Genomic DNA, 13,301 nt, shown 5'->3' on the forward strand with positions numbered 1-13,301 from the left:
ATAATGAGATATCTATTCTAGTCCAATCACCTGCTCCAGCAGGGTAAGAAAGGAGTGTGTGTGTGTGTGTGTGTGTTCTCCTTGTAATTTACCAGTACATTTTGGTTTTGCCTTCTTCAGAATTGGCACTATAATACATTGGGGAAAAGTAATTTTTAGGGTGGAGATCTGGTCCAATGGATCCTGTTTAAAGCCTCAACAAAATGTGAGAGCTTCCTGATAGTCTTGACCATGTTTCGTCCACAAAACCTTGTGCCTGCGGGGCCGGCACTTCGAACATGGATGGAGGGGGAGGGGAGGGAGAGGGAGAGGGAGGGGAGGGAGGGAGAGAGAGAGAGAGAAAGAGAAGAGAGAGAGAGAGAGAGAGAGAGGCAGGCAGGATAGGATAGATAGATAGACAGACAGACAGACAGATAGATAGATAGATAGATAGATAGATAGATAGGCAGGAAGACAGACAGACCTTTTGGATGTAGGTAGGTAGGTAGATAGATATTGGTAGGTAGGTAGGTAGACAGAAAGACAGACAGGTAGGTAGGGAGGCAGGAAGGTATGCAGGCAAACCTTTTTTGATGGATGGATGGACTGACAGACAGACAGAATGCGACAGCGGTGGCACGTTGGGAAAGTGGTGGCGGCGGCTTTTCCCAACATGCTGCCACATTCGAGGCGCCGGTTCCGGTGCGGTACGACAGTCAATGGGGTGAGCCTGCAGGTCCCCAAGGGGGCCGGAAGAGGGGTGCTAAGAGGCGGCAGGGGGAGTTCGAGGCGCTGGCCAACCCTGCAGGTTCACCCATTGACTAGCACCGCTCCGGAGCCGGCACCTCCAATGCAGAAGCAATGGCACATTATGTGCCGCCGCGGCCACGTTTGACACGCCACCCTCTGCTGCCTCTTAGCGCCTCTCTGCTGGCCCCCTTGGGGACGCTAAGAGGTGGCAGGGGGGCGTTCGAGGCACCAGCCCTGCAGGTTCACCCATTGACTGTAGCACCGCTCCGGAGCCAGCACCTCGATGGGCGAACTGCAGGGCCAGCCGGCGTCTCAAACGCCCCCCTGCTGCCTCTTAGCACCCCTCTGCCGGCTCCCTTGGGGACGCTAAGAGGAGGCAGGGGGGCCGCGGCAGCACATAATGTGCCACCGCTTTTGCATTGGAGGTGCCGGCTCTGGAGCGTTACTACAATCAATGGGTGAACCTGCAGGGCCGGCCAGTGCCTCGAACGCCCCCCGCCGCCTCTTAGCGCAACCCTACCAGCCCCTTGCCTCTTAGCGCCCCCTAAGGCATCCCACCGCCCCCAGGAGGCAGTACCGCCCACTTTGGGAACCACTACTCTGAACCCAGGGGTGAGAGTCTACGATTTAAACCGGTTCTCTAGAACCGGTTGTTATGATTCTGTGCAGTTCACAGAACTGGCAAATCGTGCCCTGGATGGCCCCGCTCCTATTCGCCCGCCCCTTCCCTCCCCGACCAGTCAGTCCTTATCGCACATGCGCGATATTGCTGACTGTGTTCTCCTGCCCAGTCGCTCCTTAAAGTATTACTTTTTTTCCCCCTTTCCAACGATCAGCTGTTCTGACGATCAGCTGTTCTGACGATCAGCTGTGCCAGGATCCGCCTCGCTGTCTTTACTGCTTCACCCAGGAGGCGAAAAGGGGCGCAGGCTGGGCCCCAGGGAAGGCCTCCTGGGTGAAGCAGTAAAGACAGCGAGGGGGATCCTGGCACAGCTGATCGTCAGAACAGCTGATCGTCAGGAGGGGGTGTTTTTGCTCCCACAAGGTTTCCCTGAGGCCCAGGAGGGGGAAAAAAAGGGGGGGTGCTGCAAAAAAAAAAGCCACACCCACCCGATCACATGGCCATGCCCACCTAGCCCCGCCACCAGAACTGGTGGTTAAAAAATTTGCATCCCACCCATCTAAACCCCCTTCTAGCTGCCCTTCACCCACCAGGCCACGGTGATGCGGGGGTCCAGGTAATTCAACTTAGAGGTGCCCATAGCGATCTGCTTGTTTTCCTCTTTGTCAGTAGCCTGCAATTTCAGCTTCGCCAGCTGTTCTTCGATCTTCTTCACCAGTTTCTTTTTCTTTTCGACGGCACTGTTGCAAAACAGAGACATCCCCTGTAGAAGTCTTTCTCAACCTTGCCCATTTCCAAGATGGATGCGCTTCAAGCTCCTGAATTCCCCAGCCAACACGGGGAATTATTTTATAATTACATTTTAATCGACTCAAAGCCAGCATCCCCACAAATACGTGCATATACATCTTTTTTTTTTTTCTTCCCACCCATTTTTTCCCCACAATTGCAGCGTTTGCTTTTTTGTTGGATGAAATGAACATTGATCCACTGGTTGTGACAAGAATTGACTGACTGGCCTTTTACCTGAGTTGGATTGTGTGGGCTAAGAGAAAGTGACTGGCTCACAGTTATGTAGCCAGCTTTTATGCCTAAGGCAGGACTAGAACTCACCGTCTCCTGGTGATTGTCCCAACGTCACCCAGACGGTTCTCATGTCTAAGGCAGGACTAGAACTCACCGTCTCCTGGTGATTGGTCCAACGTCACCCAGCAGTTTTCATGCCTAAGGCAGGACTAGAATTCACCATCTCCTGGTGATTGGTCCAACGTCACCCAGCAGTTTTCATGCCTAAGGCGGAACTAGAACTCACCATCTCCTCCCAACATCACCCAGATGGTTTTCATACCTAAGGCAGGACTAGAACTCACTGTCTCCTGGTGATTGGACCAGTCACCTAGCCGGTTTTCATGCCTAAGGAGGAACTAGAACTCACCATCTTCCGGTGATTGGCCCTAAATCACCCAACCGGCTTTCATGCTTCTTGTGACTAGAACTCACAGTCGCCTGGTGATTGGCCCAAAGTCACCCAGCTGGCTTTTGTCAGCATTTGGGGAGCTGACAGCTTTCATGCCTAAGGCAGGACTAGAACTCACCCCTGCTAATTTCTAGCCTGGTGCTTTCACCACTAGACTGAACCAGTTCAAATGGACATATATCTAACATGCCGTTCAATGAGAATAAAGAGGGATGTCCATCGGTGAGATTAAACACCCCAGGCTTAAAAAAAGAACCAAGATTTTCACTCACGCTCTTGACTTCGCCTCTTTCTTGCACTTGTGTTCTGCCTTGGCCTTTCTCAGCCTCGCTTTTGCATCGGCCAGCTGATCCTTTCGGGCATCTATCTGGAAATACAAAATGAATAAGTCAAAATGGAGTCCTCTGTCCTGTGTAAACAAAGTCTCTGCAGATGAAACACTTCACTTTTTTTTTAAAGTTTACTTTATTGTCATTGCACCTCGTACAACAAAATTAAATATCACCTTCACGGTACGTCATGACTATGAAAATAAACACAAACACACATCCTTCACCTTCTATGCCATTGAAGTGAAAACCCCTGATATTGCATTAATATTGCACTATAATGTAGAATGCAGTAGACTTACTGCCCTGGAGTAGAAGCTGTTTTTCAGCCTATTTGTCCTTGTTTTTATTATCCTGTACCGGCTGCCAGATGGTAATAGTCAAAAAATGGATCTTTAAGGATGTTTTGAACTTTCTTAAGGCAGCAGGAGCTCTAAAGCTCTTCCAAAGAGGGGAGAGGGCAACCTATGATCCTCTGGGCAATGATGTTCACCCTCTGGAGTGCTGTCCTATCTGCCATTGTGCAATTGGCAAACCATACAGAGGTGCAGATACTCTCTATGGTGCAGCGGTAGAAGGTCACCAGCAGTTTCTCATTCAGTTGTTGTTTCCTAAGAAGCCTCAGGTAGTATAATCTCTGCTGGGCCCTTTTGACCAGGGCTGCAATGTGAGCACCCCAGGTCAGGTCCTCTTTTAGGGTAACACCCAGAAACTTAAAAACTGGCCACTTGTTCCACTCGGTCTCCATTGATAAGCAAGGGCTGGAGGTCTGATCTTCATCGGAAACTGGAAAGCGTGCAGAGAAGTGCAACATGGGCGGTGAGAGGCTAGGACACTTCAAGGAACCAGGTGCCTTTAGGCATGAAAACCAAAATCTAAGGAGAGACATGACAACAGCCTTCCTAATGCTTCTACTCCAGTGAAGGACGTGAGGATTTATTCTCCTAATAGAATAAATCTGTTATATTCTTCCAACAGAAGAGACAATTCAACCCTTTTGTAGCTCAGGCTTGAATTGTGGTGTCCTTGGGTGCTCTCTGAGCTCGTTGATTTTCTTGCAAACGTTTCATGACCCAGCTAAAGAACATCATCAGTGTTAATGATGGTGTTCATAGCACTGATGATGTTCCCTAGTGTGATGACCTGGGGTGGTGACACAAAAATAACCGAAGCACAAAAATAGAATAAAGTTCCTTTAATGCCTCCAACTTGGCCCCAGTGTCCAATTATCCTCAGCTGGAAATCAAACTCTTAAAGAAAACAGTATACGGAGGGAGTAAATGCCGTCCGCACCCAAAGTAAAGTTAATTTGAAATAAATAACCCAACACAAACCACACTGAAGGAACTACTACGGCAGGTAAGGATGATTAATTGCAGACTTCTACCAGATAGCGCAGCCACCGCAGTTGGGAGGAAGCCAAAACACAGATAAGTTCCGACAAGAATAATGCACTGGGCCATGCACAGTTTGTCCTTTTAACCAGTCCTCACAGCTACAGCCCATGAAGGGGATCAGGGCCCTTTCCTCCCCCATAGACCACACCATTCACCTTTCTCCCTTATCCTCTTCTCCCTGAGTGCCCTAGAATGAAGAGGGGATGGGCCTGGGTCTTCCTCTGACTGCCCAGCCGGCCTGTACCCTTCCCCAGTTTCCTCCACAACCTCTGGAGCCAAACTCCCACTCCCTGTCGGCTGTTCCTCCTCTCCCTCGGAGTCAGATTCTAACAGGGGCATGACACCTAGTTGGGTAAATGAAACATCTGCAAGCCAAGAACCAAACTCAGAGAGCATCAAGGACCCCACCCCCAAGTTGTTGCCATCATTGTCATCCTCCTCCTCCACTCCACAAACCTTCCTCCCTTCTAGCACTGACAATATCACCTAGTTTGGTAATGAAACACCTGCAAAAAAAACCAACCAAGCTCAGGAAGCACCAAGGGCCCCACTCTTCTCTTAATGCCCAACAGCAGGAGAAGAATATCTAAGGGGGAGTTTTGAACTCAAAGTAAGGAATTTCCTGGCCTCAACAGCTATAGATTATTGAATCGACCAGCCTGCTGGAGATATGAAGTCTCATTCCTGATACAGGTAGTCCTTGACTTGTGACTACAATTGGGACCAGAATTTAATCATCTGTATTTTTCAGTGGATGCAGTGGCTCAGTGGCTAAGACACTGAGCTTGTCGATCAGGAAGGTTGGCAGTTCGGCGGTTCGAATCCCTAGCGCCGCATCACAGAGTGAGCTCCCGTTACTTGTCCCAGCTTCTCCTAGCAGTTTGAAAGCACGTAAAAAAAATGCAAGTAGAAAAATAGGGACTCCTTTGGTGGGAAGGTAACAGCATTCCGTGCACCTTCGAAGGCATTTAGACATGCCAGCCTCATGACCACGGAGACATCTTCTGACAGCGCTGGCTCTTCCGCTTTTAACGGAGATGAGCACCGCCCCCTAGAGCCAGAAACGACTAGCACGTATGTGCAAGAAGGGGAAACCTTACCTTAATTTTTCAAAGAAACATTTGTGTCAGGTGGTCTGAAGATTCCTGCCCAGGCAAATGTTTGAACTAGAAAATCTCCCCGGTTCCTCCTAACCTTCAGATTCAAGAAAATTCTAGGCAGGAAATCTAGATAGCCCTTCCTTCCTGCTGTCCAGTTCTTATCTTCTCCTCATTTCCGCTGTCCAACATGATCCACTCTGACACCCTCTGCTAGAAAAACCATGATTCCAACAATGCTGGTTGCCAGCAATTGTAAGTTTTCTTTTTTATACCGGCCACAAATTGACCCCCTACAAGCCTCCAGCAAAATGCATGTGTCAACTCATAAAACATTCCCATGTCTGCTTTCGAGTTGCCATAAACAAAGTGTGTGTGTGTGGGGGGGGATCTGAAGGAGCAATACAGCACTTTAAAACCAGAAGTGCATTCCACCCTTAACTTACAAAGATTGTAGCTAGGCTACCGGATCTTCTGCCTGGGAAAATCCTTCATTGAAGAGCGTGATTGATGACACCCAGCCCGTGATTCATGATACACCCAGGGGGGAAACAGGGTCTCAGGTGACTGTAAAATTATGTATGCCAGAGTTGGCTGCATTTAGGCGAATGCCAGCATGTTGCTCCTAATAAATCTTTTTTTGAAGCTTGGCTCGAGGCTCATGATTTCATTAGGGCCATCTTGACATCATGGGTGTGTGTCCACCTCCTTTTCTACTGTCTCACCTTTGCCTGGAGGTTCTTCATGGACTTCTCGTAGGTCTTTGGAGTTGATCGCTGATGGTTGCACAAAATGGCCACAGCTCGGTTGGCTCGGTTGTAGGACAGGAGCTTAGCAGCCAGGGAGTCCTTCTCTGTGGGTGCAATTGTGTGTGAGAAATTAGCTCAAGGAATCAAGGTCATCAAAATCAAGGGAGGTACTAATACCACCACTCTATAAAGCCTTAGTAAGGCCACACCTAGAGTCCTGCATCCAGTTTTGGTCATCACACTATAAAAAAGAGGTTGAGACTCTGGAAAGAGTGCAGAGAAGAGCAACCAGGATGATTAAACAAGGTTTGAGGCTAAAACATACGATGAACTGTTGCGGGAACTGGGCCTGGCTAGTCTAGTGAAGAGAAGGACCAGGGGGGACATGGATAGTAGTCTTCCAATATTTGAGGGGCTGCTACAGAGAGGAAGGGGTCAAGCTATTTTCCAAAGCACCCGAAGGCCAGACAAGGAACAATGGATGGAAACTGATCCAAGAGAGATTCAACCTGGAAATAAGGAGAAACTTTCTGACAGTGACAACAATCAACCAATGGAACAGAAGTTGCATTCGGAAGTTGTGGGAGCTTCATCACTGGAAGCTTTCAAGAAGAGACTGGACTGCCATCTGTCAGAAATGGTGTAGGGTCTCCTGCTTGGGCGGGGGGTGGTGGACTAGATGACCTACAAGGTCCCTTCCAATTCTGTTAATCTGCATCTTCTAGTCCAACCCCAAGCAGGAAGTCCTATACTATTTCAGACAAATGGTTGTCCAGGCTCTTTTTAAAAGACTCCAGTGATGGAACGCACACAACTTCTGGAGACAACCTGTTCCACGGATTAATTGCAATCAGGGTCATCAAACTGATAGTGTCCTTCACAAGAGAAAGTTTCATGAGATGTCTCTCCCAATCCCCCTCCTTCTACCATCAGAGGGAGACCAAATGCCAATGAACTGACTAGGATGTAGCTGTGATTTCTACAGGTCTACTTCCCTTGGTGTGCCATAGGTGAGCTACCTGGTTTCGCACCAGAAAGACAAGTGGCTCTTCCCATAACATCAACCTAGGCCACCTCCTTCCACCAGAGCTACCTCACAAATGAGTGTCGCAACCAGGAAGGTTCAAAGCCAGTAGGAATCTGAATGCCTGCACAGAGCACCAACTCTTCTCCCTACCAAGGTGGTACCTATTTATCTACTCGTATGGAACAGTTTTGAACTGCTAGGTGGACAGAAGCTGAAGCTGAGTGACAGGAGCTCACCCTGCCATGCGGTGCTAGGACTCAAACCGCTGAAGCAGAGACCATCTCCAGTATCATTAAGCCAGTGACAGGAGCTCACCCTGCCATGCAGTGCTAGGACTCGAACCGCTGAAGTAGAGACCATCTCCAGTATCATTAAGCCACTGAGCCACCTCGCTACTGCTTGGAATATGAATCCATTTATCTGTTCCATCCCCAAAATACGTCCCATCAAAAGTTCTCCAGAGGCACGGAAAAATTCTGCTAGGATGAACAGAAGGCCCCAAAGCTGAACAGCTCAGAAGGCAACGCCTCGATTTCGGCTTACCATTGGTCAGTGCTTCCAGCTGTTCCTGCAGCGTGATGGACGCATTGTAAGTGCGGAAGACCTTTGCTGTCAACCCATCCATCAGGTCCTGGAGATGTTTGTTCAGCGTTGCTGTCTGGAAAGCCAAGTGGGAGTAAATTAGAGAAGTGTCAGAATATTCATGAACTGGCAAAAACATGAACTGGCAAAAATCTGCTCTGAGCTATGAAGCTGCTGTTTGTGTTTTGCTTGTAACCTTTTACCATGTCGGAAGAATCTACGATTGGTATTGTAATCTTTACTTCAAGCGCTATTATGTATATAAAGAAGTTAATGAATCCTGCTGAATCAATCATGTGTGTGTGTGCTCTCTGGATTTGAATTTCTGCTGCAAACTCTAACAAGAAGAGGAGCAGGAAAAATAGTGGCCCAGGTTAAGAGCTCTCAGCTGACCGTCAATTTCTGGAAAGCGCAGGAATTTAATTCGGGCATACCCCTATCTTTTCTCCAGCTCTCTCAAGTAATTTCTCTTTCCCTAAAAGGTAGCTGTAGGATTGGCATTCGTCCACTTTCTGTCATCTTTGGTCCAGGAGAAAGCAAGCTAAAGAGTTTTGTGGTGGTAATGAAAGCTACTTCTGCCATATGAATTAGGAGATGGGTCTCCAAACTTGGCTGGCTGGGGAATCCTGGGTGTTAAAACGTCCACAAATCTTAAAAGTTGCCAACTCTGGAGACCACTAGACAAGGAGATCGTGAGACTTTGAACTGAAATGCAAATGGAAGATATTCAAAAATAAAACTATCCTACGTAATTATGTTTTAATCTTCTTCCGCCGCAGAACCCCAAACTATATACATTAGATCCCCGTTAATCTCCATTCCCCACCATCCAGTCAGAGCTGAAGAAGCTTCTTGGATGAGAAGCAAAACATCTTCAAAGGAAAAACAAAACAAAACCAAGGAAGTCCAGTTGCCTCTTGGAAAAAAAAAAAGTACCTTCGGGACTTAGATCCACACTTGCTTAAGCAAACTGAACTATCAAATAATTTCACATCATCATGTCCTGGATTCCGGGATGGACTTCCATTCCCCACCTTTCCCTCTGCCTCAAACCTAATGAAGTGGGAGAATGCAAATGTACCCTCAAGGATGACAGACAGGGGTACAAAATTCAAGGCAAGTCAATGGGCACTTACAGAAAGCTTATCAAACAGGTTGTCACCAGGTTCTTTCTCCTCCATGAACAACTTCAAGTTCTTGAACACCTACAGCAAAGACAGAACTCACAGTTAAGGCCCTCCAAAAAAAATTTACAGTATCGAAAGCACCTGGGATGACCCGGGGCATGACACAAAAATAACGAAGTCAGCAAAGTAGAATACATTCCCTTTAATGCCTCCAACTTGGCCCCCGATGTCCCATTATCCTTGGCTGGATCTCAAACTCTTCCAAAGACAGTCTACAAAGGGGCAACCACAGTTGGGAGGATGCCAAAACCTAGATAAGGGCTCAACCAAGATAATGCACGCTTTGCTTCCAGCAAAGAGCCATGTGCAAACTCCCCAGTTATATCCTGTTCTCCCAGCTGCAGCCCATGAAGGGGATCAGGGCCCTTTCCTCTCTCGTAAACCATGTTGCTCCCTTATCCGTTCCTCCCTGTGTGCCCTAGGATGAAGAGGGGGTGGGCTTGGGTCTTCCTCTGAATGCCCAGCCGGACTGTGCTCTTCCCCCGTTTCCTCCACAGCCACCGGAGCCACATCCCACTCCCTGTCAGCTGCTCAATCTCCCCCTCAGAATCAGACTCCAACAAGGGTACGACAGTACCACTGGATGCAGCGTCAGATCTTGTTTGCCAAGATTTGAAAGAGAGACTCGGGGTAAGAGGGAAGAAGATCCAATATCATCGATGGTTGGAGGCTACCTGGCTGAAAATCAAACCAAGTGGAGATGTTTGGAACAGCGAATTCAGAAAATGGGAGACGTGCAGAGCAGTTCCATCTTGTGATGACCACAAGGTGGAGGCCTCAGAAGAAAAAAATATGTGTATCTTCTGGAGATCTTCAACTTTGGCTTCTAAATATTGTAGAGCAGAGGTGTCAAACAGGATTTCTTTGAGGGCCAGATCAGCATTGTTCTCCTCTACGGGCCAGGGGTTGGGACAGATGCCTCCTGCAGCACCCTGCTGGCCAAAACGGGGCACGGGGAATCCATGTGGGGCCTCCTCACGCCTCGTTTTCACCCTCTATGGCCTCCTGAAAACAGGCTGTGTGGCCTATATATAGATTCTGACCAAACTCTGTCTTCTTCTTCTACTCCATCCTTACCTGGGGAGACAAATGGAGAAAAGGTTTTGGTAGCCCAGTCCTTCTCCAAGACAGATAATTCAGAACTTCTACCAAGTAGCCCAGAACTGACCTTCTGTTTCCAAGATCTCCAGTAGAAGGCAGAAAAACAAAGCTAGAAGGGACCTTGGGGGGTCTTCTAGTCCAACTCCCTGCTCAAGCAGGAGACCCTACTCCAAGGGTCTTCAAACTTGGCAAGCGTTAAGACTTGTGGACTTCAACTCCCAGAATTCCTGAGCTAACATGACTGGCGGAGGAATTCTGGGAGTTGGAAGTCCACAAGTCTTAAAGCTGTCAAGTTTGAAGACCCCTTGCCCTAGACCATGTCCCACAAACGGCTGTCCAGTCTCTTCTTTAAAAACTCCAATGTTGCACCCACAACTTCTGGAGGGCAAACCGTTCTACTGATTGGCTGATCCTGCTGGAGATCCCCCCAGATAATGGGGTTCTCTTCCAGGTCTTTCGGAACAACAATTTCTATATTACCAGATCCCAGACTGGGAAAGGTCAGTCTACGTTCTCAGGTTTTTACGCTCTTTGGAAAGCGTCCAGTTGGATTGGGCCACCTCCTGGCTCACCTGCTTCTCCACGGACACCTTGTTGTAGTAACGGATGCAGTCCTTGCCCAGGAAGTCAAACTCCACCACGTTCTCCTTGCCGCCCTGCCGTGAGTGCAGAGCGATGTGTTCTACTCGCAGAGAACAGCAGCCCACCGTGTCAGCCGTCTCGCCTTCCTCCTTCTCGTTTCCCGCCCTCAGGGCCAGCTGGAAGGAGGCAAAGAAGGGTGAGCTTTCCTTTACTTTTCATACTTTTCGTACAACGAAATTAAGTGTCATCTTCATTGTACATCTTCTATCTACCTCTATCTACCTATCTTCTATCTTTATTTTTTTATTTTATTATATTATAATATTATAATTATATTATAATTATATTTATTATATATTATAATTATATTATATTATTATTATATTATATATTATATTATTATATATAATTTCATATTATATTATAATTACATATTATTATACATTATATATATTATATTATTATATATAATTTTATATTATATTATAATTACATATTATTATACATTATATATATTATATTATTATATATAATTTTATATTATATTATAATTACATATTATTATACATTATATATATTATATTATATATAATTTTATATTATATTATAATTACATATTATTATACATTATATATATTATATTATTATATATAATTTTATATTATATTATAATTACATATTATTATACATTATATATATTATATCATTATATATAATTTTATATTATATTATAATTACATATTATTATACATTATATATATTATATCATTATATATAATTTTATATTATATTATAATTACATATTATTATACATTATATATATTATATTATTAAAATTTTATATTATATTATAATTATATATTATTATACATTATATATATTATATTATTATATATAATTTTGTATTATATTATAATTACATATTATTATACATTATATATATTATATTATTATATATAATTTTATATTATATTATAATTACATATTATTATACATATATATATATTATTATATATAATTTTATATTATATTATAATATATAATTTTATATTATATTATAATTATATATTATTATACATATATATTATTATATATAATTTCATATTATATATATTACATATTATTATACATTATATATATTATATTATTATATATAATTTCATATTATATTATAATTACATATTATTATACATTATATATATTACATATTATATTAATTATATTACATTATGTTACGTTACGTTATATATTATACTCAGCATAACTCTGGAACGCCTTGAGCAATTTCAACCAAACTTGGTACACAGATGACTTACCCTCTGGAGACAAATATTGTGGTGGGTAAGACCCCCCTAACACCTCTCGGGGTGTGTAAATGCCTTACAAATGGCTTCTGTTGTGATAACTGCTTCACAGGGCTCCCTCTTGTGGAGGAATAGAAGAATTGCAACACGGCGCGACACAGTACAACACCGTGAGTCCCGACTACAGGATTTTCCTGTCTAATACAGGATTGGGATAAATAAATACCCGGCCAACGCCGAGTTATCAGCTAGTTATACATAAAAACACACACACACACACATCCTTCACATTCTATACAACTGAATTAAAAACCTCTGATATTGCATTAATATTGCACTATACAGTAAAATTCAATAGAGTTTCTTGTCCTGGGATAGAAGTTGTTTTTCAGCCTGTTTGTCCTTGTTTTTATTATCCTGTACCGGCTGCCAGATGGTAATAGTTCAAAAAAAAAAAAAGGGTGCCCAGGATGAGATGGATCTTTGAGGATGTTTTGAACTTTCTTAAGGCCGCGGGAGCTCTAAAGCTCTTCCAAAGAGGGGAGAGGGCAACCAATGATCCTCTGAGGGGCAATGATGTTCACCCTCTGGAGTGTTCTCCTATCTGCCCCTGTGCAATTGGCAAACCATACAGAGTAAGTTAAGATACTCTCTATGGTGCAGCGGTAGAAGGTCACCAGCAGTTTCTCATCCAGTTGTTGTTTCCTGAGAAGCCTCAGGTAGTATAATCTCTGCTGGGCCCTTTTGACCAGGGCTGCAATGTGAGCCCCCCAGGTCAGGTCCTCTTTTAGGGTAACACCCAGAAACTTAAAACTGGCCACTTGCTCCCCTCGGTCTCCCTTGATAAGCAAGGGCTGGAGTCTGATCTGTTCCTTCTCTAGTGCACCATAAGCTCCTTGCTCTTATTGGTGTTGAGGACCAAGTTATTGTCTCCACACCACGAGAGCAGCCAGAGGGTCATTTTTCCAAGAAAAGGGATGCTCTCAGAACTTGGCTTTTCACATATGTGTATCATGCATTTTATTTTATTTTTTGATGCACCTTTTTAATTCTTCGATTGTTTTGTGTTCTGTGATTTCTTTTTCTTTTTAGCTCTGTATTTTGTATAACTTTATTTT

General features: G+C 44.8%; 1 protein-coding gene across 2 annotated transcripts in view; it reads right to left on the reverse strand.

Annotated features, from left to right (window-relative positions):
• The window catches only part of TOP1MT (DNA topoisomerase I mitochondrial), a 30,868-nt gene that overhangs the window by 5,111 nt on the left and 12,456 nt on the right, over positions 1 to 13,301 (reverse strand). For both annotated transcript variants that reach the window (XM_087958894.1, XM_087958895.1), the window contains exons 8-13: positions 10,870 to 11,055; positions 9,146 to 9,214; positions 7,971 to 8,085; positions 6,377 to 6,504; positions 3,101 to 3,195; positions 1,942 to 2,091 (exon numbers count right to left, since the gene is read on the reverse strand). In XM_087958894.1, the coding sequence (XP_087815020.1) occupies positions 1,942 to 2,091; positions 3,101 to 3,195; positions 6,377 to 6,504; positions 7,971 to 8,085; positions 9,146 to 9,214; positions 10,870 to 11,055 (743 nt within the window). The remainder of the gene's footprint in view (positions 1 to 1,941; positions 2,092 to 3,100; positions 3,196 to 6,376; positions 6,505 to 7,970; positions 8,086 to 9,145; positions 9,215 to 10,869; positions 11,056 to 13,301) is intronic.

Source organism: Notechis scutatus, chromosome 3, assembly GCF_049901735.1.
Source record: "Notechis scutatus isolate UNSWTSFEM ecotype Mainland chromosome 3, rNotScu1.2, whole genome shotgun sequence".
Classification (NCBI taxonomy): domain Eukaryota; kingdom Metazoa; phylum Chordata; class Lepidosauria; order Squamata; family Elapidae; genus Notechis; species Notechis scutatus.